General features: G+C 51.4%; 9 protein-coding genes across 9 annotated transcripts; 6 read left to right on the top strand and 3 right to left on the bottom strand.

Moving 5' to 3' along the window:
* Nucleotides 1–1,147: 1,147 nt before the first annotated feature.
* IAR55_001976 (guanine nucleotide-binding protein subunit alpha) lies at nucleotides 1,148–3,529 on the top strand (the record flags this gene model as incomplete). The annotated part of the gene is made up of 7 exons (XM_066945093.1): nucleotides 1,148–1,496; nucleotides 2,033–2,217; nucleotides 2,372–2,711; nucleotides 2,856–2,935; nucleotides 2,995–3,148; nucleotides 3,224–3,336; nucleotides 3,458–3,529. The coding sequence occupies 7 exons, from the start codon at nucleotides 1,148–1,150 to the stop codon at nucleotides 3,527–3,529; spliced, it is 1,293 nt and encodes a 430-aa protein (XP_066805016.1).
* Nucleotides 3,530–4,471: 942 nt separating this feature from the next.
* On the top strand, nucleotides 4,472–5,876 carry IAR55_001977 (uncharacterized protein; the record flags this gene model as incomplete). Its single annotated transcript, XM_066945094.1, has 3 exons — nucleotides 4,472–4,813; nucleotides 4,901–5,075; nucleotides 5,203–5,876. 3 exons carry the CDS (start codon nucleotides 4,472–4,474, stop codon nucleotides 5,874–5,876), a joined length of 1,191 nt encoding a protein of 396 aa, XP_066805017.1.
* A 521-nt stretch (nucleotides 5,877–6,397) lies between these two features.
* IAR55_001978 (uncharacterized protein) lies at nucleotides 6,398–7,945 on the bottom strand (the record flags this gene model as incomplete). Its single annotated transcript, XM_066945095.1, has 6 exons — nucleotides 6,398–6,483; nucleotides 6,558–7,067; nucleotides 7,179–7,282; nucleotides 7,390–7,441; nucleotides 7,548–7,678; nucleotides 7,836–7,945. The coding sequence occupies 6 exons, from the start codon at nucleotides 7,943–7,945 to the stop codon at nucleotides 6,398–6,400; spliced, it is 993 nt and encodes a 330-aa protein (XP_066805018.1).
* A 780-nt stretch (nucleotides 7,946–8,725) lies between these two features.
* IAR55_001979 (uncharacterized protein) lies at nucleotides 8,726–10,290 on the bottom strand (the record flags this gene model as incomplete). The annotated part of the gene is made up of 6 exons (XM_066945096.1): nucleotides 8,726–8,796; nucleotides 8,868–9,536; nucleotides 9,612–9,724; nucleotides 9,782–9,833; nucleotides 9,894–10,063; nucleotides 10,190–10,290. The coding sequence occupies 6 exons, from the start codon at nucleotides 10,288–10,290 to the stop codon at nucleotides 8,726–8,728; spliced, it is 1,176 nt and encodes a 391-aa protein (XP_066805019.1).
* Nucleotides 10,291–11,153: 863 nt separating this feature from the next.
* IAR55_001980 (uncharacterized protein) lies at nucleotides 11,154–13,908 on the bottom strand (the record flags this gene model as incomplete). The annotated part of the gene is made up of 2 exons (XM_066945097.1): nucleotides 11,154–13,526; nucleotides 13,588–13,908. The coding sequence occupies 2 exons, from the start codon at nucleotides 13,906–13,908 to the stop codon at nucleotides 11,154–11,156; spliced, it is 2,694 nt and encodes an 897-aa protein (XP_066805020.1).
* A 905-nt stretch (nucleotides 13,909–14,813) lies between these two features.
* Nucleotides 14,814–16,075, top strand: IAR55_001981 (uncharacterized protein; the record flags this gene model as incomplete). Its single annotated transcript, XM_066945098.1, has 4 exons — nucleotides 14,814–14,911; nucleotides 15,016–15,166; nucleotides 15,303–15,434; nucleotides 15,701–16,075. The coding sequence occupies 4 exons, from the start codon at nucleotides 14,814–14,816 to the stop codon at nucleotides 16,073–16,075; spliced, it is 756 nt and encodes a 251-aa protein (XP_066805021.1).
* A 3,776-nt stretch (nucleotides 16,076–19,851) lies between these two features.
* Nucleotides 19,852–21,805, top strand: IAR55_001982 (uncharacterized protein; the record flags this gene model as incomplete). The annotated part of the gene is made up of 6 exons (XM_066945099.1): nucleotides 19,852–20,441; nucleotides 20,725–20,955; nucleotides 21,060–21,191; nucleotides 21,252–21,339; nucleotides 21,505–21,721; nucleotides 21,789–21,805. The coding sequence occupies 6 exons, from the start codon at nucleotides 19,852–19,854 to the stop codon at nucleotides 21,803–21,805; spliced, it is 1,275 nt and encodes a 424-aa protein (XP_066805022.1).
* Nucleotides 21,806–22,218: 413 nt separating this feature from the next.
* On the top strand, nucleotides 22,219–23,136 carry IAR55_001983 (uncharacterized protein; the record flags this gene model as incomplete). Its single annotated transcript, XM_066945100.1, has 1 exon — nucleotides 22,219–23,136. The coding sequence occupies one exon, from the start codon at nucleotides 22,219–22,221 to the stop codon at nucleotides 23,134–23,136; it is 918 nt and encodes a 305-aa protein (XP_066805023.1).
* Nucleotides 23,137–23,904: 768 nt separating this feature from the next.
* IAR55_001984 (uncharacterized protein) lies at nucleotides 23,905–25,513 on the top strand (the record flags this gene model as incomplete). The annotated part of the gene is made up of 4 exons (XM_066945101.1): nucleotides 23,905–24,027; nucleotides 24,120–24,152; nucleotides 24,301–24,609; nucleotides 24,737–25,513. The coding sequence occupies 4 exons, from the start codon at nucleotides 23,905–23,907 to the stop codon at nucleotides 25,511–25,513; spliced, it is 1,242 nt and encodes a 413-aa protein (XP_066805024.1).
* Between the last annotated feature and the right edge of the window lie 53 nt (nucleotides 25,514–25,566).

Below are 25,566 nucleotides of genomic sequence, written 5' to 3' on the forward strand. Positions count from 1 at the left end.
CCGACCGGCGCACACTTGACGACATCCTCTGAGTCTTGACTCCTTGATTGGCCAAACCGATCTTCACCCGACAGATCGGTCATATCGAGGGTCGTGGCGTTTCGCAAGAAAGAATGGATGGACCACAATTGCAGCCACAGACGCTATCTGTGTCCGATACGTTCTCAGATTAGTCATCACCTCTACAACGAGTTGTCTAATCCCTGTCGGAAACGGGCATCTCTCATGAAAGTGACCACGTTGTGATTGATCGTCGATATTCGGGGGCTGGAACTGTTTGTATGTTTTCTTCTTTTTTTCCTACCTCTTTCAGCGTTGCATGTTTACTTCTATCGCTCTTCTTTCCAGAGGAAAGAAAGACAGAGAAAAGATAGTTTAAGGTTGCCGGCATTTGAACGGTCTTGACGCCACTGTTTATTTCCTTTTTAGGGAACGGCCCGTAGAAAGCACCCAACGGAAAATAATCGTTGTACTGGCACGAGGGCTCGAAGACAGGTCGGTCCTATGATATGTGACGGGCTAAGAAGGTCGAGGAAGATGGGAAGGAAGAAAGAGGGTCGGCGTGGGGGGGGGGGCGAGGTGATGATGGAAAAGTGAGAGGTGAGGGGGAGGAAGAAAGGGTAAATCATGTTGGCCTGTGAACAGAAATACCGGATTAGTGAAAGGATAGTAGTGGTCGTGGTGTTTTGTAATCACCAGTCTGGTGCCACTTCTGACCGATTAGTTTCCTTTTTCCTAATGGTGAGAGAAAGGTGACATTCACGCAACTCAAATTCCCTGGAACCCCCAATCCAGCACTCGACTTGTTCTTCTGACAAACACTTGAACCTACTCTGCTTGTCACTCATCCCGTTCATTCATCTGTACCTCCATACCTCACTCTACACATACACACATACATCGGATCGAAACACATTACATGATCATATAGTATACTTGACCACACTCGATTGATACACACGAACACGCATCACGGCGATACAAGGATAGACAAGGGGCTGGTCAATACTCAGAGTGAGTGATGTGATTCGTTTGTCCATCGAGAACGTTGTTGATAGGCCCTTTCATGTTTTGACGAAAACAGTACTTTGGTATCTTTGAAACATCGCGACGTAACCTTTCTTCCAATCAGTCAACATCTCCCACGATGGGAGGATGTATGTCAACGCCCGAATCTCCTTCTCGACCCACCGAAACCAAACAAGTACAACCCCCATCATCATCCACTACAGCACGTCCCTCTCAACCGCTCACGAATACGACGGCGACATCGCCGACGACGAACGGGCCATCCATCGGGAATGGAGACTCGACACCAAATAGTGCGACCAGTCCGCCGATGAACGCGGCAGGACAAGGCCTCGCAGCGGCTCTGGCGGCGACGGAACCGCCAGCACCGGACGGGAGGGGGAACAGGGATAGGAGTAATGCGATCGATAGACAGCTGGAGGACGATTCCAAAAAGTTTAAAAAGGAGTGCAAGATCTTGCTGCTAGGTGAGTGACAGTTCTCTCGCTAGTGGGTCCCTGTAAAGCGGTGGTTCGGTGGCGTGGTTGAGCAGACCGGACAATGGACGAGGACGTCAAGGTCTTGGGGTAGCATTGCGATAGAGTGAAGCAATCCTTGGAGCGGAAGTCAGACGACACGGAACGTTTGTCAATCTGAACAACCTGATGTGCGACAACATCACTTTGGGGGGGTTGGCCAGTGCCCATGGGCGTCCTCACTGGCCGTCACATTCACAACTATCATGGCCTCCTTCCGATCACTCGACGTTGTGGCCCGCCTCTCGTGGGAAAAAATGCGACGATCGTCTTTGTTTTCGCCTTCGCGCGACGCAACCTTTGACGGTGTGATAGGCGATATGACGCACATTGCGCCGATCGCCATACATTCCGCCCGTTTGACAGCTCTCATGTCCTCTCTTTTGTCGTATCTCTCGGCTTGTTAATTCTTGGACGGGTCGTATAATGTGTTTCTGTGGCTGCTGTTCCTCTCAACGCTGACACCTTTCATCTCATCATCCTCATAGGTTCTGGAGAATCCGGGAAATCCACCATTGTCAAACAGATGAAAATCATTCATCAGAACGGTTATTCCAAAGATGAACTCCTTACATTCCGACAAATCGTGCACAAGAACGTCCTGGATTCAGCTCAGGCTTTGATCATGGCGATGAGGAAGATCGGGGTGGATCCAGAAGATGCGAATAATAGGGTAAGTCGTCTCGATGATACTGGCGACGTATCCCATTATCCGAAGCCCATTATCTCGATGGATTCCCTCATTTCCCGTCCTGTCTGACCAATGGGCTTCAATTCAACCGTGCTGATTCATGACATGGTTGTATCGCTGACGCTCGTGATCACAGGCATACGCCGACCGAATTCTCGAGTACCGTATGGATACCGATCCCCTCTCCACGGTCTCCGCAGAGATTCTCCATAACATCGAATCATTATGGCACGACCCTGTCATCCCCGCCGTGATGGACCGAAGTTCCGAATTCTACCTCATGGACTCTGCTACATACTTTTTCGCGAATATCAGAAAGATCGGAGCGCCAGATTATGTGCCCGACGAAGCGGATGTGCTCAGAGCGAGAACGAAGACGACAGGTATCAGCGAAACGAGGTTCAACATGGGACAGTTGAGTATTCACATGTTTGATGTTGGTGGACAAAGAAGCGAGAGAAAAAAATGGATCCATTGTGAGTGCAGCGAAAACCATATTCGACCTCGAACGTTGTCACCGAGAGGATGGGAGGGTTTGGGGCGGGGAGCGAACAGTCGTTCTCCCTGCAGCTCGCCTGCGTTGCGGATACGAATGAGACTGATTCTCTATTGCCCACCAGGTTTTGAAGCGGTTACATCTATCATTTTCTGTGTGGCCCTGTCCGAATATGACCAGGTTTTACTAGAAGAATCAGGACAAGTGAGTAGCGAACACGATCGCAACATCGTGGAGACGAAGCTCGCTGATAACTTGTACAGAACCGAATGCAAGAATCCCTTGTTCTTTTCGAATCAGTCATCAACTCGAGATGGTTCCTGAGAACATCGGTCATTCTCTTCCTAAACAAGATTGATCTGTTCAAGCAAAAATTGCCCAAAATCCCTCTTGTAGCTTACTTCCCAGAGTACACAGGTAAGTGCAGATGCGGAGTCAAGCATCTTTGATGTTCAGAAGGAACCTGGCTGATCATATCGACTTACTGGATAGGCGGCGCGGACATCAACAAAGCAGCCAAATACATCCTGTGGCGTTTCACCCAAACTAACAGAGCGAGGCTATCTGTTTACCCTCATTTGACACAAGCGACAGATACATCCAATGTGAGTCTCATTTTTTGGCCGTGATCCGTGGCACTTTCGGAGGATCAGCTCTCAAATCCTTCGTCGTTTGGCATTCGCCGTGATACTTCAGGTCGCTGACGAGCACATCTTCGGGGCGTAGATCCGACTGGTGTTTGCTGCGGTCAAGGAAACCATCCTTCAAAACGCTCTCCGTGATTCTGGCATCTTATAGTTCTCGTTCGCTGCGTGTCTTCCACCTCGACGCCCTCTACATATGTAATCTATATAAATTCGAATCCTGTCGTATCCCCCATTTACCCGTTCCCTTTCCGCGCTGTCGGTATGTGTGTGTCTCTCTCTCTCGTCTTGACTGCTACAATATAGTGGATGCAGCAATGACCGGTATAAAAAGTCTCTGTCCTACTTGGTTCGTGATTTCAGCAGTGGTGGTAGGGTCAGCGAGATTGCGAATTGCGTGTAGGCATAGCATAACAAGCAGCGACAGCGACATTTCCGATCGGAGCGGATTTGACCGAGGATTTTCCGGCTAATTCGGCTGAAAAGAAAATTGATTATTTTCACGAGAAGACGTGATTGAGTTGGGTTATCAGGTGAAAAGAAAAGAGATGCACGATGTGTAGGTTATCTTGGAGAAACATTGCAAAGGCAGCCGCCTCGACATCAGATCAGAAGTCGCGCATCCCCAATCTCTTGTGGTGTGTGCCATTGCTATACCTTGCTTCACACCCCCGCAAAGACAGAAGCCCGCACGGACCTCGAGGAAATCCTGTCGAAGGGGAAAAAAAAGCAGATCATCCTCATACCGACCTCGGCACCGAAGCAAGCAGACAGAAAACGGATCAGCGAGACATTGACTGCGAACTTTTTGTTCGATCGACCACCACAGAAGACATATAAAGCCCAGGTCGAGGCCAAACCTGTCCTCTACCATCTCCTGGTGCCAGGTACCGTCACTCAACTGGACTGCAACAGTCGATTTCAGGATTGAATATCATTCTGCGACCATTCCGACGACCTAATCTCCGAGCATTCCGATCGACCACCTCTTCTTTCATCAAGCACGTTTTGATTCCTCTTCCAAAACCCAACATTTCCTCGGCGATCCACTTTCCTGATCCTCTCATTCGTACATACCTTTTCTGCAGCACCCACGATGCCTGCCCGACGACTTCTCACTTCGCTCGCTGCTCATCCTCCCGCCAAACCTGCAAATCGTCTCATAGCGCCATACACTCACACCCTCACATCCATTCCCGCCTCTCTCCGGCCTCCATACACTCACACCCTCGGCGACTCTCAGGTCGAAGGCGACCACAAATCAGCTCTCAACCCTCGAGTCAGGTTTGAGATCGTTCATGCCGAGTCCGGAGCGCAGAAGGTCGATGCTTGGGCAGAATGGGCAAACAGTGTTTTGGAGACTGAACAAAGCAGAAAACAGGTGATCAAGGTCTGGAAGCAGACCATCGGAGAGTTGGAGAAAATCAAGTCCTCAGGAGTGAGTCTCCTCTCTCAAGCTTACAACGACACACACGTATTTGTGATCTGGAGAGAGAAAGATGTTGACATTAGAGCTGGCGCGCAGAACCAGATCCCTCAAGTTTCTTTCCATTCCCTGTCCTCGCATCTCTCCCAAGCCAGCACGGTCGAAGCAATAAAGTCTACCGGCTCAGTCGTCGTTCGCGATGTCGTCCCTGACGCTGAGGCTGTCGAGTGCGCGAAGGAGGTGTTGACGGCTATGAACCAAGCAGGAGGCAGGCGTAAGTGATCTTTTCTCTTGTCAACTTTCGCAAGCCGATCTCGCCGGTCACCCTTCCGACAGTTACGCAGTCGTTACCCATCGGTAACCCTTTGCATGCTTGCTGACGCTCCAAATGCGATTCTCAGCACTCTTCTGGCATCCTGCCCTTCTCGGAGCCCGATCAAACCCATCTGTCCTCTCCGCCGTCTCCCAGCTGTCCTCCGCTCTTCTCTCTTCCCCTGCTTATATCACTGCCGACACCCTCCGCGAAGGACTCCAGCCTCGTCGAACCGAGCCCCACGTCATTTCTCCCTGGCTCTCTCCTCGGTCTCTCCTTTCTCACCTCGCTCTTTCGCCTACGCTCTCCGGATTGACCGTGTCACACCTTCCGCCCACCATACACGCTGCGACATACGCACTTCTTCGACCTCTGTTCCGACCGCTCAGGTCCAAAATCTCGTTTTATCACGCGTCAGCTTATCTCGATCCTGAGAACTGGGTCTTTGGTCATCACGACGAAGCGGATATGCCTCATGTTGTCGGGACAGAGGTCGAGATGCCCACTCTCGCGCCGGGTGACATGATCTTCCATCACACCGCTATGCCCATCTCTCAAACACAAGGACAAGTGTTCCTCCCCCTCCATCCGGTCCAGAAAGACGGGAACGAGGAATGGGCAGCAGCACAAAGAGCCAGCTTCGAGCGAGGTGTTCCGCCCGTCGAAGCGAGGGTCGAGGGAGAATTGTGTGTGGTGGAAGGAGAGGGTAGGAGGGAGATGATCGGTTCAAGGGCAGGGAGGGAAGCCATGGGTTACGAATGAGCGACGCTTCTTCCTCACATCCTGTCACAAGATGGAAAGGGCCGAAAGGTCTACTCTTAAGGTGGGATGAGGTCCATTATTGGCTGGGATGAGTTGTAAATAAAAGCGTTCCGGTTAGGAACGGTTCATTGTGTCTGGTTTATTTGGTTGTGAGTCTTATGATAAAGGCTAGAGGTTACGCGTTTCTCCGTTAGTTATTCATTTGGGTTTTGCTTGTTCCGAAATCGTCTTTTGATTGAGTGTGTGTGGTTCATCTCAGTATGGTGACAGAGGTCAGATTACACTGGTTGTAATAGAATTACGAGTATGAAATGATGGTCATGTCTCTCGGTCGATTCTCTACATTTTGTTCCCAGAAGAACGGCGGAACTTCCAAGACGTCCTGTCGAATTGCACGTTCTGTACCTTGAACGGCAATGCGCATCGCAATCAAGTCAGGATGAACGATGCAAGGATCACATACACTGGGTACACTGTCATTTGTATATGTATGAGATCTCGTGGTCCACCTGGTATGTAACTTACATCGTCCTCCTCTTCACCTGCCTGCACTTTGTCTGAGTAGTCGCATCGCACCCACCCGGACACTCATCCAGCAATTGCCATCCTGGAAAAGGAAAGTCTTTTCACTCACAAGTATGGTGCAGTACTCGTATTGCGCTTGGGCAGTGTGACACTCACCCAATCCACTGGCACTGTTGGATAGGTAGTTGCAGATATACAGTTTGTTGTCTTGGCAGTTGTACTGTCCTTTCGTAGGACATCCACCGGGACCACATCCAGTGGCGACGTTCACTGCTGGCGGCCGACCGGCGGCAGTATCAGGAGAAGCTGGCGCAGGAGCGGGAGTTTGGACTCCACTCGCACTCGTTGCCATGATTGTAGCAGTCGGTTCCGACGGTGGCGCCACCCCTATCGACGTCGTAGCAGTCGCCGCTGTGACTACACCTTCTCCTGCCTTTATAGTCATGCCATTTTCACCCCAGGGCGGAACCACACTTCCAGTTGGAAAATTGTTGTTCCGTCCTCCACCGGAATACAACTTGGTGGCAGGTAAAGGTGAATAAGTCTCTGAACCGGGGCTAGGCTCCCAGATCTGATTGTCGGTGACCTCGACTCGGAGTCCGACGGGGTTGTTTCCGTGGTTGGCCATACATGAGCCTTGGTCCATCAGTTTGAGATAAGCGTCGACTGCGAAGTATCAGCAAGAACAGAGGAAGCCACACGGGAACAGCGACCCGTCTCTGAAGGTGAGAGGCGAATCTGTACATTTGTCTACAAGCAACAGTGAATTGTACTCACCGCTCATGTCGATGATGTGGTTGGACGCGCACGCTTCGCAGACATCCCACAAAACGAGGGTTTCATCGAATGCCACCTCTCTATCGTTCTGGTATATCTTGACTCTGATAGAAATGGATTCAATCATGATCAGTCAGACCAGTCCAACAGATTTCGCTTTGTACGCCTAATCGGAGATTCTCTTGTAACAAGTGAACAGATCCAGACTCACTCTTTCCCGCACCACGCGTTCCGATCAAGCTGTACGAGGGTCCTGTTCATCGCTTGACAAGTGTACGATCCAACCATATCAGCCAGCGCGCATACAGCAGACGTGAAAGCTTCAGGACCAGAGGAAACGGGCCAAGGGTTCATCTTGACCGGACTCACCGACTACGCGACCCGTGTCGAGGGCGGCAAGACTAGGTCCATTCTGTTCACAGTTCGGCACGCCGTTACCACCCGTGAATGAAGATTGACCACGGCCGGCACATCTATCACCAGGTGTATTGTCGTAGTACCTGTTACAACGGGGAGATGATAAGCCAGGTCAATCAAGCCTCGGATATTATTCGCCTGACCGGGGTGTCCCCGTTGACCATTTTGCACTAGAGCAGGTGTCGAGTGACCAATTGTGGCGACTCGGATTTCCCCTTCGATAGGATATGTCGTACTCACAGGGTTGCTTCTGTATTTTCTAGGATGTATAAGGCTTTCGATGCCTCGACCAGCGAGGATAGCGAAAGCCACAGAGAAATGAGCGTGGGGGTGACTTTCTGAGCGAGCATCATGTACTGATGACACAGTGTATTCAGGGGCAAGACAACTGCCTACAGGATGACATGAAATCACTCATGACGATGACCCAATTTGAAGATGAATCGTCAAACCCTAGATTGCCACAGCGGCTTGGGCGGTCCTTTGTTGCGCTCGAACATGTCGAGTTCGAGTGAATGATGCGATCCTTTGGTCGCCTGTTTCACATGCCTCAAGATTTACTGATCAAAAGACTGATCGGGAGACCTTTCATACCCACGTTTAATACGGTCACCCGAAGATGGGGCTGATGCATCTATGATACTGTGAGGTCCGAGCTGAGCAAACGAGAATGATGCGATGCACCTGACAAAGTTGAACCCCTAGGGGAGACAACGTAGGTGTCTTCAATCAGAGTGTCGTGGCAGGCACAGGATTGTAGTCGTTCCCATCGGATGCGGGAGCCCAGATTTGATTATCTGTCACTCTTACGGTGGGCCCGGTGGGATGGTTCCCTTGAGGATCGTCGGCGTACTGATTTGGATCTGGATACACCTTTCTCCTCTTATGAGAGAGTGCGCAGCTGAGACAAACATGACCCTAGAGTCTTTGCCAACCGCAGAACCGTCCTGGTATAACGTTACTGATACAAGTGCGCATCAAGCGCCTGCATAATCTATCTTCTATGACCGTATCCCGACTCGTGACCAGCACGAGCATGTAACTCTACCCATCAAGGGTCCACAAACAACATGTAATTTGTGCTGGGTATGAAACACGATCAACCTACCAGTCGGCCGTTATGGTCAAGTCTATTGACAGTCGATCGAGCCGCTCGGTGTCACTTGACAAACAGATTTACAAGTTTCGATGGTCTCCCAAGCTGTGTCAATTCAGATCCAGATGGTCAGTCAGACTCCGGATGTTGGGATGTGGGAGATGAACACAACAAACCTAGCTCTGAAGTCGATTGATAGTTGCATACCCGCAACTGTAAGCCGGTGCATTGCCAATCGCCAAACGTGCAATCGTCACCATACAGAGCGGACGTAGTGGCAACGGATGTCGGAGCGGTCGAAGCAGGCGTAGATGCGGAGTCGGTCATCGAAGTGGTCGTAGTGGGGACGTCAGTCGCGGTTAAAGCCTCGACATCGGAGGACGTGGTAGAAATGTCGTCTTTCAGAGATGCAGAAGGAGATTCGACGCTCGAACTGTCGGGATCGACATAAGCAGCAGCGGCGATGCCGGGCATACCAGTGTTGCTACTTGAGCTGGATGTGGGCCGACCAAAAGAGGAGGAATACCTTATAGTCCTCGTCGGAGCAGCTGCGACTTGCTCGGAGGTAGTCTCATCGGAAGAGGAGACAACAGAACCGATGGACGACAGTATGGGCGGCGAGCCAGCCGAAGTGGTGAATCCTACTTCGGAAGAAGGTGTAGACCCCGTACCTGCAGTAGGTGTCGCCGCCCCTGCCGCAGTAGCGGAAGCCCCGCCGGCTGCGCCTGCACCTGCGCCTAGGCCGACGGATGGTTCGACAATGTAGTTGTCGAGGACTTCGTAGGACAGACCGGTAGGGTTGGTACCGGAGCATGTACCACCTTTGATCTCGACGAATGTAGGAGCTGTGTTTGGCACAATTGCGGGCGTTATCAGCTGGGCTACACCAGACCCGACATCATCGGTTGGTGGTAACTCACCGGAAAGATCGAGTTTGGCACCCCCACCCGCACAAGCAGCACATCCATCCCAGATGTAGAGTGGTCCTCCGCTGTTCTCGAATTTGCTCCCATCGGCTTTGTATATCTGGACTCTGAATCTCGAAGTCTCAGCAGGCCAGAATCGTGACAACAACAGCTCCTTGACTCACTCTCGCCCACACCACTTTTCTGGGTCAGCTTGGACAGCAGTAGCATCAAAGGCTAGAAAAGATTAGCCTCAATTCGAGATCTTGGTGTCAGACTCGGGGCCAACCTACTCACCCACGATATTATCGGTGCCGATCTTGTCCAGACTGTAACCCCTGACTCTTTCGCAAAAAGGTACACCTGCATTGATACCGGACGCTGTCGCCCAGCCAGCTGTGACGGGATCACTGGGAGTAGCTCCGCAGGCCTCGTGACCGGACGAGGCTTCTGAGATGTCGTAGTAGCTGTGACAAAGCAACGACTTGTTATGGGTAATCTGACTAGTTTACGGAGACTGAAGAGGTGGAAGGGGATGATATCTCCCTGAGAGTGACGGGTGCCAGTGTTCAACAACGGGGAGCATAACTCACAAGGTCATAGTGGCGTCTTGTTTCGTGAAGATCGCCGAACCGGCCAAGGAAGGCAGTACCAACGACATCGAGGCGAGGACGTAAAGAGCAGTGTTGGACATGATTGCGCCAGGCTGATGATGTTAATCGGATCAAGAGAGCTGAAGAGCAGTGAGATTGGTAATGAACGTGTAGTACCCAAGCAGGTAATGTCCGGCGTGTTGACAGGTCGTGTATCAGTGACCGTGAATTCTCAATGATTGAGAGGAAAGACAAAATGGCGGACTGAAAGTGAACGGTGTATATAGTGAGATAGGATAGGACAAAAGGGGAAAGGAAGGGATGAAAAGGAGTGCAAGCAGGCAAGAGTGAAATACAGGCAGAAATAGGAGAAAGCGACAAGATGAAAGGATTGATGAGTTGAGACGTGTAGGAGAGTGCTATCGATCCAGTTTATAAATGGATCCATTCCATCCATCCATCAGCGTTGCGAGAAAAGATCCGAAACACCGGTTTCCTTTCCCCGTGTACACAATGCATGTACAAACACACGTCTGTATGGATACAATATCCCTTGGCCAAGCAGTGGATGAACCGCACCCTTTGTTGGTGACACAATTAGCATCGAACATGCCTATTGTCAACCGGTCCAGTCTTGTCAGATACTCGACGATTGTGTCAGAGGAAGAAGAGGAAAAGAAAGGAAAGTGAGAAACAAAACCGACGCGTCGTGATGATCGAACGCTGAGAGATCTGAAACTGAAACCTCTTTACTGAATCTCTCTATTCTTTCCACCCAATCTCAGCGTGCCATGTCGGAAAGGGGCCAAGGAAGACTTTCGCTGATGCTACTCCTTGGCTGGCAGCTTGACCCCTTGGTCGTACGTTGTCCCGAGCATGCATAGTGCTGACACGTTACAATCAAGTGGGATACCTCTGTCACATAACGACGAAGAAGGCACCCCCTCCTGGCCTACAAACCCGCTTACACGCTCAAATCAACTTCCCCAAGATCGTCCCCCACCTTCACCTCCTTACTGAGACCCGTATCCAAGTCTTTCACACAAAGCACCTCCTCGCTTCCGTGTCCATCCTTTGAGTCCACACCCGGATTCCCGCGTTCCATCTCAAAGGTGTTATCGGTCGCCCGCGTTGCCGATACCGTCCCGAAATTGTCCTGATGGTCATCGCCTGCGTATACCGAAAGGCATGGGCCGTCTCTTGAGGAGCCCTGACTCCGTCCAGGGGCTGCTACATCCCATCCCTGGTTCCACTCATCGATGGGGCTTTCATGCTTTAAGACTTGGTCGAACCTAGGTCGAGCTCTCGTCAAAGGCGAAAGGACGGGCAACGAATAGACGGTATCCAAGTGAAGCGGGATACCCAGACCAAGACCACCTTCCCCGTTTTCTTCTCCCTCCTCCCAAACCCTCTCCGCCGACCCGCCACTGCATGGTAATTTATTCCTGCTTCCTATCGCTCTGAGCTCCGCGCAGCTCAAGATCGGACTGGCCACTCCTTCCTTCTCAAATTCCACGTCAAGATCATCCTCGAGACCCAAAATGTGATCCAGTTCTGGCGAATCATACACTGCTTGCAATGCTCCAAGAGCTGAGATCACCTGCGAGTCCAGTCGATACATGTCCGCGTTCAAGGTGTACGCATGGATCGACATCGACAGCGTCTTTCGCTCGAATCGCTCAATAATTCGATCGCTTCTACCCTCTGTGACTGTGCCCGTGCCCGTACTGTTCGTATACCAGCCTGTTTCACGATGACCTTCTTGTCCGGCAGTGGACGGGTACAAAGTGACCTCTCCGCCTTCGTCCTCACCCCACGACATGGTCCTCTCAGTCAATTTCTCCTCCCAACTGTCACTGGATTCATCGCTGTCCATCAGTGACCAATCAGCACGTTCCCTTCCCCGCCTCCTCACCCTCCTCACTCTGCGCAGAGTCTCCTTCCTCATACAAGGCGTATTGGCAGGTGTACACGCGCTTGTTGATACGCTTGGTATGAGAGGAGCAGACATATCGAAGAGGGCTGTGCTATCGGCCGGGTAACGTACTGGCGGGGTGGGAGGGAGATATGCGGACAAAGAGAATTCGCTCGGAGACCGTGGCAGCTCTACCTCTCTGTCAGACATTTCGTCGCTCATAGACAATAGTGTTTCACTTCGATGTCCACCAGTCGGTGGTGTAGGCGCGAGCGACATTTCGTTTGCGTCGGCGACAGTCTTTACCACCCATCGACCTCTTTTCATACTGCCGCCCCTCAGACTCCGTCCCATCCTGATCTCCATATTCTTCCACACTTGTTCTGCCTCATCGATCTCTCCTGACTCCGGATCCGATTCCCATTCCAGCGTGACTTTAGGACCTGCTGGATCAACCAGGTACGGCGCACACTGGCCAGTCAGGGGCGTTCTCTCGTAGACCTCTTCTGCCCTGTCAGAAGGAGATGTCCAGTCGTCATTCATTAATGAGTCAATTGGATATCCGCTGGCGACAGTCGCATCGGTCTTTATCGATCGATCCGACATCGTGGACAAAGATGAGCCGGACGACGAATATCGAGCGAGTGCAATACGCTCCGGGGTCGTCATCGTCGACGGTACGACCCCTCTTGTATCGAGATTGAGAGAGGTCCTAGACCGAATACCCTGATGTCGAGCGAGAGATGAAGCAGATGAGGACATTGAGAGTGACGAGGTACTGGATATCATCGTCGTCTGCCGAGAGGGTAAGACAGACTGGGCAAGATTGGATGTGATGTCAAGTTCAGGGAGAAGCGGAGAGGTCGGGTCCACAACGTCGTTTCTTGTCAATGACTCGTGGCCCATCGAGTAATGAATAGATCGTCGAGGTTGCGAGCTCCCGTTTGGGTGGCCAGGCCTCGGAAATGAGGTAGTGGCATCAGTAGAGACGGGCCGCTTCGACCTCGGCATACCAGGCCGGTGGGTTGCTCGCGAGTCGCTGCTTGCGATCTTTGATGGCAGGCAAGAGCTCGGATTTGACGGGAGGGGAGAAGACCGGATGAGAGAAGGACGAGCACGAGGTCGAGGGATGTGGGATGCTCGGCTCTGATTTTGCGCTTGACATTGATTCCCAGCAAGAGATGGAGCAGAAGAAGCGGTGAGCGCAGCGATGCGCGTTTTGTTCGCATTATCACCAGGTGTGCGACTTTTCGGAATACCCATGGCAGCTTTCGAGGTTGTGCTTCTGGTCGTGGTGGTCACCCTTGATGGAGTCGGCACTGAATTTGGTATCCTTGTGGAAGGAGAGGACACGCCAGGATCGCATAATTGATATTTCGGTCTCTGGTAGAACAAAGCACACGGTGTCAGCCATTTATGCATCTAGATGCCATCACTCGGCCTGCAACGAGTACATGATAGAGTCTGCTCCAGACGCACTCACCTGAACGCCCGGAGCTGGGGGATTAAAGTTTGTGCTTGTCAAGTTCGGCGATCTCCCTTTCTCACATTCAACCACGTTCAATCGGTTAGTAATGCCCAAAGTGGGTTTCACTCTACGTCCAGCTGTACCTTGAGCAGTAAGAAGGGGACTCCATACCTCTCTAGGAGTATTGAAGCTCACTCCCTTGGGTTTGTAGGGTGATACCCCAGTTTCAACAGAGTCGTCAAGCTGGGTGGACGCCTCGCGCGCTGGGGCCACGAGAGCAACGTTGTTGGGAGGTCGGAGTTTGGAGACGAAATTCGGGGTAGAGGTAGGAGGCATAGCGACCTGCGCTTATGGTTGAGAAAGACTTTTGGCACAGCCAAAATAAGAACAGCGCGTTTGCGAAGGGGCGGATTTGGAGTGCGGAAGGGTGGGACCAACGTCCAACTAGAAAGGAGATGGTTAGAAAGGAGATGGAACAGTCGAAGGACATAGTGTCAGTAAAAGTTGAAGGTCATAAGGCGTGTCAGTGAAATAGTATCGATCAGTGTGAGACGGAACAGTGTGAATTTGTAGCGTGACAGCGGGAATCGCTGCAGTGTCAGTCCGGTCTGAGACCTCTGTCAGATGCTGCAGGGCATCTGCGCCGAATTCCTCTCCACAGGTGGACACCCTGCCTTAATTGTACACTGCGACTGCATATGCTGAGCTCGTCCATGATGTTTCGCTTGACAGTCAAGTCCATTCCTCCAACACTTCAATGTCCGCAAGAAGTCCGCAGGAGATTGGAGGGCAGTATCGTGATCTTGACCAGGCAAGCCAGCCATCCTCTGAACGGACCGGGTCTGTTCGAGGACATGTTGGTGAAGCCACGCAATGGCGAAAAGGGCGGACGAGATGAGCATCGCTGGCATGTCGCACGGATCAGGAGAGTAAGTCCCAACTTAGTGAATGGGCAACGAGCTATACGAGTATGCATCATCCTCCATGTCAAGGGCGGATCCTCCGACCCGATCTCCAGTCCCTGCGACGTTATCATAAATAGGCTTGTGATGGACGGCTCGACATCCAACTTACCGGACCCTAGATGAAACGAATCGGCAATCCGAGACCACGCAGGGAATATCACCTTATCACCTCATCGCATCCATCAGCGACAGGGTCAAAAGTACATCCGATTGACACAATCTTCTCACTTGTCCTTCCTCTCACTGACCACACGGCTCATATCTCGTGGATGCAAAATGGTTAAGTACACCCTCTATCAACTCGTTGGACGAGCCGATGAACCCAACGGTCGTATCCTCTCTCCTCATGTCTGGAAGACCAAGCTCGATCTAGCGTAAGTCATATTCCTTTCTTTCCTGACACTCAACTTGGCAACCCTATCTGCTGCTGCTGCTGCCGCTTGATCTACCTATAGCTAATTCAAACAACCCGTTGCAGCTTCTTTGGTCTCGAGGTGGAGACGAGCGGGAAGACTTTCCCTCAGATCCGACGAGAGTTGTCCGAGATCACCAAGAACCCAGCTGTGACTGTTCCTACGATCGAGATCGGGGGAGAATTTACAACAGATTCATGGAAGATTGCCGAATATGTATGTTGTTCCTTTTTTTACTTCTCCCGATCCCTCTCTACCTGGTCCGTCCTTCTTTACATCTGCTCCGTCGCAGTCGTACCAGCGCAGTCTCGTCATGACGCGACACCGCTGACACACCGTACTCACCTCGTAGCTTGAAGCAGAACACGCTACACCGGAAAAATCACTCTTTGGCGGACCCGCCGGGAAGGAGTTCGCCAAATTCATCGAAGTTTGGAGCAACACCACGTTTGCGAATGAGCTGAGACCCCTGATTGGCGCAGAAGTGAGTGAGAATAGATTCAGTATATGCTGGTTGCGGCCCGCCAGGGTGCGGCGAAACATGCTCTTTTTGTGCACAATCTCTGGATTCTTGCATTCGCCTACAAATCCACAGAGACCATTCATCCTGGTTCCCATGTCTATCGACGTGGTCGAAGTCGGACTGTTGTGATTTGCTGTGGTTCTTCACTGAACCTCTTCGCCACGAGCGATATTATGTTTACCCTCAGAGATATGCAAGCTGATATGCCAACTTGCACTCCTTTTCAGATCCTCTCCCACTTCGACGACGATGCTCGGACATGGTTCATCGCCTCCAAACTCGGCGGTGACCTCTCCCGAAACACAGCCCTGAAAACCAAATGGCAAGACCCTACTGCGCTAGCCGACCAGCTGGCCCTCGCTCGATCGAGATTATCCGTCGTCGAATCCCTCTTAGCATACAAGAAAGAGAAAGAAGAATCATTATGGTTGATAGGGAAACCGTCTCATGCCGATTTCTGTCTGTTTGGGTGGTACGCCTCGTCAAGTCTCCATCCGGCGGTGGAGAAGGGGGTTTGGAGACACCCTGATAATCCTCTGGTGGGAGAATGGCTGGATTTGATCCTTGCAAGTGGGTTGGTGGATAAGTCTCAACTACGTTGAGAGTAGGGAAGGGACGCAGACTACGAAGGTAGAAGTCGATCACACGAAGCCAAGTACATAGCATTGATATCATGCATATGATGGATCAGTTGATTGCGGCTTCAGCGTACAATCTGATCGTACGTTATGCTTCTGTCACAGCTGGGATCCCAATACATCAAAGTAAGGCAACGAGACTGGACCGGGGAATGATCAATGATGTACACAACGCTTGGACATCTGCACAACGTCTGACACACACACACATACCCCTACACATACACACGGCAGATGATTCATTCTGATACTTTTCTTTTCTTTCCTCTTCTTTGTCCTTCAGCTCTCAACTCGCTCACTACAACACCAGAACACTCTTCGACGGGATGGAGGAACCAATGGACATCGATCTGTCTCTCGACGAGGTACAGCCATACCCCTCTGCTTGATTTCCGGACAATAGCGGCTGATATCCATTCATGACAGATCATCGCTCGCAAAAGAGCGAAAGAGTGGGCAGAGCGTGTCAATCGCATTCCCCCTGATATGACTTTATCTCGTTCTAGATCGCGCAGGTCGAGCGCAGGTCGTCGAAACTCGGCATCTAGCAGGAGGAAGAGTGGGACAAGTAAGATGGACATTGATCTTAGTCTTGACGAGGTTCATCTTTCTCTTACTCTGCTGATAAAGGTATCTGGAACTGATGATTCGTTTCGTTGATTTTAGCTTATCCAACAAGGGAAAATACGTTCTCCATCCTCCTCAACCACTCAAGACTCCAGAACTCTCAACAACGGCAGCAAACCATATTCCCGGCCATCATCTACCCAACCTAATCATCGTCAGCCTTCACGATCAGCCACGATCGGCGTTCTCACGTCCGACATCACCCCCGTCCAGCTCAGAGACTTAATCCAATCGACCATCGGACCTGTTCAAGATCTCACGATTGACTGGAAGGGTGTCGCTCAAGTGCTCATGAAGAGGATGCAGGCGTGGGATGTCTTCGATCGCTGTAAGTCAGTCTCCCGTAGGGATATGCTTGCGAGGGGGGATGTGGTTGGAAAGAAATTAGACGTTGATATCCGGATGAATGCATAGTCAATGGGATATGGCTCGATGGAGGTGAGTGTTGGCGACGAGAGAACATATGGTGAAGCATGAAGTTATGGTAGGAGTGGAGGCATGCTAAGGCCACTGTCACTTTCCGCTCATATTGCAGCTCGCAAATTGCAAGTTCGAGTCATCCCCTTTCCCCAGCCGACAGGTCCTCGAATGATCGCAGTCGCCGTCAGCAATGGATCTCGTTGAAGGCACAGTGAGTAGGCCTCACATTCGTCAGATAACATCAGCGCTCCACCGTGTCGATAATGACAACGACAAGGGCATTCGCACGTATGTAATCACTTGGAATCCCAGCAAGGCAGCAGCAGTTAAATCGAGTGAAAAGGAAGAATTACCGAGGTCGAGGTGAGATTCTCTCGCCTGAAATAATAAAGGATGTGGATCGTAGTGGTGCTCAGCTGAATGGCTCCCGTCTCACAGAGAAGTCAAAAAAGAGATACCCTTAAGGAGGTTGTAACTTACGAAATATACGTTGATCCCAGTTCGTGTACGCATATCGTGGTGAAGCCGAGACACGTTGAACATTGTGCGAACAGCGAGGCGCGAAGAATAGCGAAAGAGCAAAATTCACCCAAGACTTTTGACCTCGTCTCGACGGCCTCAAAACAGACAGGACTGACATCAACCTTATCGACGTCCAGCTAGTTATACGTACAATAGTGCCGCCAACTTCGATTCCAGAGCTTGACCTCTATCAGGCGAAGTGGCAAATTTGAATATGAGATGATCCCACATTTCTTTCGCGGACGAAAGACCAAGCTTTGCAATCTCTTGTCGGCAACTAGGACCAGATGGTGTATAAGATAGATCGTCGTGCTGAACGTTTACGTTGCTGCCATTCGTACCATCGAGCAGCTTCTTGACCGTTCGCCAGTGTCGGTGGAAGCGAAGGCATGCACTCGCCGTTCTGGGAGGTGACAGAAGCTGAACGAGCAGTGCCTCGGATACTCGTGTTTGCGCTCTTTGGAACGTGGAACGGCTCGAGGTCAAATCCGTCAACGATACCGGAACAGTAGAGAAGGATCAGATGGTCTAAAAGGGCAAGTTTCCAGCGGTTGATCTCGCGAGAATGAGATTAGATGAGTTGGGAGGATAAAAATCCGATCTCGGCGAGAAAGGTGACTGGCATGATGGTGAAGGTGGAAAAGTCGAGTATAATTCCATCAAGAACGGGACCGAGCGCACATAAGAGATGATGGTTTAATGATACGACTTTCTATTTTTGACAAGTACTATCTGAAGACGCTTAGAATGGATCTCGAAAAAGGTTGGAGCAGAATCTTCGTACTATTGGTGCCTCCGGGAAGAGCATCGGACGTCTCGCCCGACGTGGTCGCACAAGATGTATGATAGTGCGGGAAGGTGAATGCTCGCTCGACGATCAATTCGACGATTAAGTTCATTCAGAAACAAGCTGTCGGTGCAAAGTGGAGGTTGGAGGGAGGTTCTTACGTAATCTCTGGGAATTCTGGCCTTGTGCATTTGAAGCGCTATCTCGAGACGATGCACACACCGGTCCTGAACAGTCGACGGATGAACAAGGACGAATCATGTTGATCTCTGATCTGTCACATCAGATAACCACATGAGTGTCTGCTTGGGATATTCTGAGCGAACCCTTTCCCAGCGGCTGGACTGTAGCGGTCACCCCGCGCCACTCTGCAGGTGAGAATCGATCAAGGATCAGCGGCGCTGGTTGGCATGGTGATCCTGCTGGCATATTGCCGTTAACACCGTCTGTAAAGGGCTGTTGTCACAAGGACGCTCACCGCGTAAGGGAATGGGCATCAAAAGGGAATGGGCATCGTCACGAGTGTCCGCAAAGCCAACAGTCGGGTGGCACTATGAAACGACTATGTCTGCATGACTTTATGTCCTGAGTTTTCATGCAATCGCAAGCATTCGCATTTCTTCCACGGGAACGGGTCGGTTCTCGGGTCGGTTCTTGATGAGCAAGCGTGCACTGCATTCGACATGAGGGAAGGGTCGCCCGAGCAAACGACAATATGCCTCTGGAGGTGTCAAACGCCGCCACTCTGGAAGGATTGATATGATGAGAGAGACTCGAGGTTTCAGGGAAGCGCGTCACCCAACCACCACTTCGTCCACCGAACCATCAACAATCACTTGATACAAACTGACTCTGACTCTCTTCTTTATCCTCATCCTCATGCTCATCCATCGACCACAATGAGCAATTCAAATTTCCTAGACGTGAGCATTGGCCACAGCGCAGACTCACGATCGTCATGATTGATGATTCTGCCCCATCGCAGAAAGCAATCGCTCTCGTGCAGAAGGCTATCGACGAGGATGTCAAGCAGAACTATGCGGTGGGTGTAGATATGGACTTGTGCAGTTTGGATCTGAGCCATACTGATCGAATCTACAGGAGGCATATAAGCAGTATCAGGATTCTCTGGACTACTTTATGATGGTGAGTGAATTCGCAGACTGTTCAGAGACGGCCACATCATTGATCATCCTTCTCTCCTGTAGGCAATGAAGTGTATGTAGCTTCATCTGAATCCTCTCTCTCTCTCCTTCTGTCGCTTATGACATGGTTCACCTCCTCTCCGTTCTTCAACCTCGCATCCCGATGTCTACCACGTAAATTCCCATCCCATACAATCTGCCCTACTGCCTTCACCTCGTATTCACACAAACAACCGTCGATGTTGTCTCCCTCGTTATTCCGACCACGACCAACTATCCCTCCTTCAAATTGCGCATCTCACTCCGAACACACAGACGAGAAGAACGACAAGCTCAAGGAACTGATCCGAAAGAAGTTTACGGAATATCTCGACCGTGCCGAAAAGCTAAAAGAACATATAGCGAAGTCGGAGGAGAAACGGACGAAAGCGAAGGTCGGCGTGAACGGAGCCAGCGGCTCAGCGGCCGGAGGACCTGATGTCAAAGGGGATGGCTCAGCTGGCGGAACCGATGGAGATGATCCGGAGATCAAGAAGCTTCGACAAGGATTACAAGGTGCTATCCTATCGGAATCGCCTAATGTCCAATGGGATGATGTGGCAGGTCTCGCTCAAGCGAAAGAAGCTTTGAAAGAGGCCGTCATCTTACCCATCAAATTCCCTCAACTGTTCACGGGGAAACGGACACCGTGGAGGGGGATTCTGCTTTATGGACCCCCAGGAACGGGTAAGAGTTTCTTGGCGAAGGCAGTGGCGACAGAGGCGAAGAGCACTTTCTTCAGTGTGTCAAGTAGTGATTTGGTCTCGAAATGGATGGGAGAATCAGAGCGGTGAGTGCAGCGCGTCTCCTCGTCAGAGTGTGTCCGGATGAGTAGAATGGAGGGCAATACAGCGAGTTATTGGAGCTGTCGCGGAGTCAAAAGTAGACGCGCGGTATCGATGTCAACAGTCACTGTCGAAGGGGGGCAGGCGGGGCGACAAGGGCGGACGGGGTGGTGTAGCAGTGCACAGGCTGAGGCCTTTCACGATAAGAGGACATCCTGTGTTTTCATGCAGGAAGATGGATATGTCGATTGCTACAAGCAGATATGGCTGACACCTTCCATGCTTCAGTCTCGTGAAACAACTCTTCCAAATGGCTCGAGAACAAAAACCCGCGATCATCTTCATCGACGAAATCGACTCTTTGACCGGAACACGAGGGGAAGGCGAATCCGAAGCGAGTCGACGTATCAAGACCGAGTTTTTGGTTCAGATCAACGGTGTTGGAAATGACGATACCGGAGTGTTGGTGTTGGGGGCTACTAACATCCCCTGGCAACTGGATCCTGCTATCAAGCGAAGGTATGTCAGGTCTCTTTCACTTATGCCGTTGCGGTGCTATGCGTCGGCCACCCGTTTTGACCGAAGGTTGCAAGATCTGGCTGATGATCCGCGTAATAATTCAGATTCGAGAAGCGAATATATATCCCACTCCCCGACGTCCAAGCTAGAAGAAGGATGTTCGAATTGAATGTCGGCACAACACCACATGGGCTCAAGCCTGCTGACTTCATGTCTTTGGCTGAGCAAACGGAAGGGTGAGTGGAATTGTCAGGTTTGTGACCAGTTGAACGGGATTGACGGCGGCATGACAACAGGTATTCTGGAAGTGATATCGCCGTCATTGTGAGGGATGCTCTTATGCAGCCGGTTCGAAAGGTCTTGTCTGCAACACATTTCAAGGAGGTTAGTTGGACAGTCGATTTTTGTCCCATAATCCCTGTTCTATTACACATCTCCTGTTGTCTTTCGGAGACAACGACTCTTCCGTTATCCTCTACTGCATGATAACTGTCATGTCTTTTTGTGTGCATAAACAATTCATACTTACCACCCTCTTTCCCTCACTAGGTCACCGTTGACACCGACGAAGGACCTAAAACCAAACTCACCCCTTGTTCCCCTGGTGCCGCCGGCGCTGTAGAGAAGACATGGACCGACGTCAACTCCGAAGAGTTACTCGAGCCTGTGCTGGATATCCGAGACTTCGAGAAGGCGATCCAAGTCAATAGACCGACTGTCAGTCAGGCGGATATTCAAAAGCATATCGAATTCACGAACGAGAGCGGTGAGTTACTCCATGCGATACCGGAACTGCACGAGCATTGCTGATATGCAATGCGCTGCTATTGCAGGCGGTGAAGGGGCTTAGTTCTTTGGTTGTCATGCATTGAGTACTATGAGCGAGATATGAGGTTTCCAACTCTGCCAGCACGATGGTTGCGTTCAGTCACTATTTGGTAGAGCAGTGTCGAGGGAACTGCAGATGCCTTTGCTGGTCACTAACGAAAAACCCCTATCCTTCCCTGTACTTGATCATAGCCTCTCAAGACGTGCCTGGGTGATGCACAGTCGTCTGGAAGATACCGACGGAGTTGATCGACACTTGCGCGGCGTGCTTCATGCTTACTCAGATATCCTGCAGTCTGGCTTGGCAATCCTAAACATGCATCTATTTGCCCCGACGGCTTACACACTTTAAGCAGTTTGCTTGCTCTGCCTTGCTATATAAACCATCACATCATTCGATCTATTCCGAGGCTACTTGTTCGAGAAACATTCGACATGCCTCGCATACTCGTGCTTGGAGCCGGCGAACTGGGCCTGGCCATCCTTGAGGCTCTATCTGCGTCCAATGACGGCACTTCAGACCTGACCGTGCTCCTCCGTCCAACATCTTCAGCCCTGCGTCAAGCTCTGCTCAACCATTTGAGCAATCTGAAAGTCAGAACGCTCTACGCCGATCTCACTGCTCCAGATCTACATACTCATTTACGTGGATATGACATCGTGATATCCGCTACTGGGTTCGCCGCTGGTCCCGGCACCCAACGATCGATCTGTCAAGCGGTCCTCAAAGCAAATGTCCCATGGTACATTCCGTGGCAATTCGGGGTAGATTACGATCTCGTGGGTCGAGGATCTTCTCAGCCGTTATTCGACGAACAACTCGATGTGCGGGATATACTTCGATCTCAATCAACCACGCATACGAAATGGACGATTGTCTCGACGGGGATATTCACCTCGTTCCTCTTCGAACCGTCTTTCGGCGTCGTCGCGATCGTGCCAAAGGAGGAAGAGAAGCGTCCGGTAGTGACGGTGACTGCTCTGGGGAAATGGGAGAATCGGATCACTATGACTGGCGCGAAAGATATTGGCAGGGTCACCGCCAAGATCGTATTGGACAGCAGAGAGCGGGAGAGTGGAGTGGTTCATATCGCAGGGGATACGACCACGTTCGACGGCTTGGCCATCGCCCTGGAAGAACGAGGTCACACCGTCAAGAGGAAGATCAAGTTGGTGGAGGAGCTCGAGATCGCCATCGAGAAGGACGAAGACGACATCATTTCGCGATATCAGTTGATCTGGGCGAGGAATGAGGGCGTCGCGTGGGACAAAGAGGAGACGTGGAATGTGAAGAATGGAGTTGGGATGGAGGACATGTGGGGATGGATGGAGCAGAACTTTCTACCAGTTTGAGATCAGATGAACTTAGATGAGAGAAGAGACGTCTCATTAGACAACGACGGTAGGCGGTGTTGATGTCGTTGGACAGATTACAACGTGTATCATCGATCAGGACGCACGGGTAAGACCAACTGTCTCAGTGTCGAGGAAGGGCTCGTCGAATAGACGACGAAGGAGGGTGTCTTTTCGGCTGGTATGCCCGTCCATATAATCTTTTATAGTCGGCAAGGAAGAGAATCGACCCGTATTACTAACACACGGTGATGATGACAGAGACCTGAGTGGACGGCATCGCCATGACAGCGCGTGTGACCGGGGCCATTCGGATGACTGTCTCGAAGCACAGCTAGTCTGAAGACTGGCCAAACCGTCCCATCACTTTGAAGGCGGATATGTGTTTGAGTTGAGCAGAACATTTGACGTTCGCCTGCGGTCCTTGGTGGTCTCAATGATCCTCTGTGCGTACACAGATCCCCATACTGTCAGTGATCTCTACCTACAAGGCTCCAAGGAAGCTTCAGGTTGTAGGGAATGCATAGGATATATGTGCGGTTGAAGGAGATGGTAGGGGATGGACTTTGTGGTCATTCTGCACCAGTTACCAATTGTCGGTGACTTGCACTTCCGGACCGAACAACTTGATTTCATTCATTTCACTTTCCACTTTGCCTTGTGTTCCCTTTTCGTGCATTCTCCATCTCCATCATCCATCCATCCATCCATTTACCCTATTCTAGCTCTGTGTGACCGGCTCGACTCCTCACACACCGCCAGACCACCATGGCCAGCGCATCAGGCTATAACCACCATCGGTTCGCTCGAGCGGTCCTCAAAAAGTCGAGGAAATGGGAACCGTCATTGACCGTTCAGCTGTTCCCTACTCATTGGAGGTTTGAGGATTCGGTGAGCCACCTTCTGCTCCTTGGGCGATGGTCCTTGTACCTCCGTCACTTAGTAGCGCGTCTAGTCCTAACATGCTGAGATGCGTTCCGTAGCCCGTCAACTTCCAATATGATGGACCCATGAATGTGAGTCACGGCTTCGAGACAAGCACCGACTCGACGCCCATCCATTATCGATCCACCCTCCAACTCCTGCATTCCTCTTATCCATTATTTGATCTGGAAACATAGACTATCGATACTTTTGACTGACCCGTCCCCCCTCAATCGCTAGCCATTCCTCCTCGCACTTCGATCCCAAGTCATCCCGACAACGCTCCTTCCATTCCTATACGACATCCAACCCCCAATCTCCTTCGTTGACGGCTGTCTCGTCGTCGAGCTACAAGACTTCAGAAGATCGGCCTCATCCTCGATATCAGGCGGTGGCGGCGGTGGTGGTGGCGCACAACCGGAGATCAGGAGTAGGGTGGTCATGCGTCCTGCTGCGGAGACGTTGGCTCAAACGATCGATGTCATGTTGGAACGGAAAGGACAAAGCTGGGATGAAACGATGGCGTTGGAATTGGAATCGAGAATCATAGTGAGCTTCAGGCATCTCTTGTGACGCATCTTTATCAAAACCCATATCTGAACATTCTTCCTCTACCCCTTACCTCGTCCGTCCATTATGAACTCGCCAGCTGACCATGTCTTCCTTCTCGCGACAGGCCGCTACGTCACCTCCGCTCTATCTCGGCACCTCCATACTCGCTACACGTAACGCCGTTCTGGCCCTCTCCCTCACCTCGCCTGCGTCAGCCAATCTCTCCGCAAACGGCTCCATCCGCTCGCCCGCCTCCCTCGAATCAGATGCCAAATCTTCGCCGGATCGAATGCGCAAACTCCTCCGAGCAGGGGAACGACCTTCCTCAGCTTCGTCTTCCTCCGTCGCCGGAGGAGGTGGTGCTGTTGGACCTTTCCAACCCAACTGGATGGTTTTGCGCGCAAAGGAACAATGGGAGATGATCAAACTACAAAGAGAGCGCGAAGCGAGAGAAAATAATAGACCAGACGGTCAGCTCCCTGGATCTGGAGGTGGATCCGGCGCCGGAGGAAATGAAGCGGGTGCAGGAGGGGAGAATGGAAATGCATCAACGGCGACGACCACAACAAAGAAGAAAACAGGCGGCGGCGGCGGTGGCGGTGGTGGGGGAGGTGGGAAGAAGAAAAGACCGCCTCCTCCTACAGATGATGATGAAGGTGATAGTAAACCGAAAGAGAAACCTAAAAAGAAGAAAAAGACAGCAGCAGCTGCGGCAGCAGCGTCGTCGGCGGCGGCAGCAGAAACGAAAGCGGAACCTGCTGAACCGACGACAGAAGCTGCTCCTGTCAAGAAGAAGAAGGCAACGGCAGGAGGGGCTGGAGCAGCGGGGGGCGAGACAAAGGGAAAGAAGAAGAGCGAGAAGAAGAAGAAGGAAGAAGACGCGGCGCAAGCGGCGACTTAGGGTTCGAATGGGCAGTAGAGTGATCAAGAGTAGATACACTCATGTAGCTCAGA

Source organism: Kwoniella newhampshirensis, chromosome 3 (assembly GCF_039105145.1).
Source record: "Kwoniella newhampshirensis strain CBS 13917 chromosome 3, whole genome shotgun sequence".
NCBI lineage: Eukaryota > Fungi > Basidiomycota > Tremellomycetes > Tremellales > Cryptococcaceae > Kwoniella > Kwoniella newhampshirensis.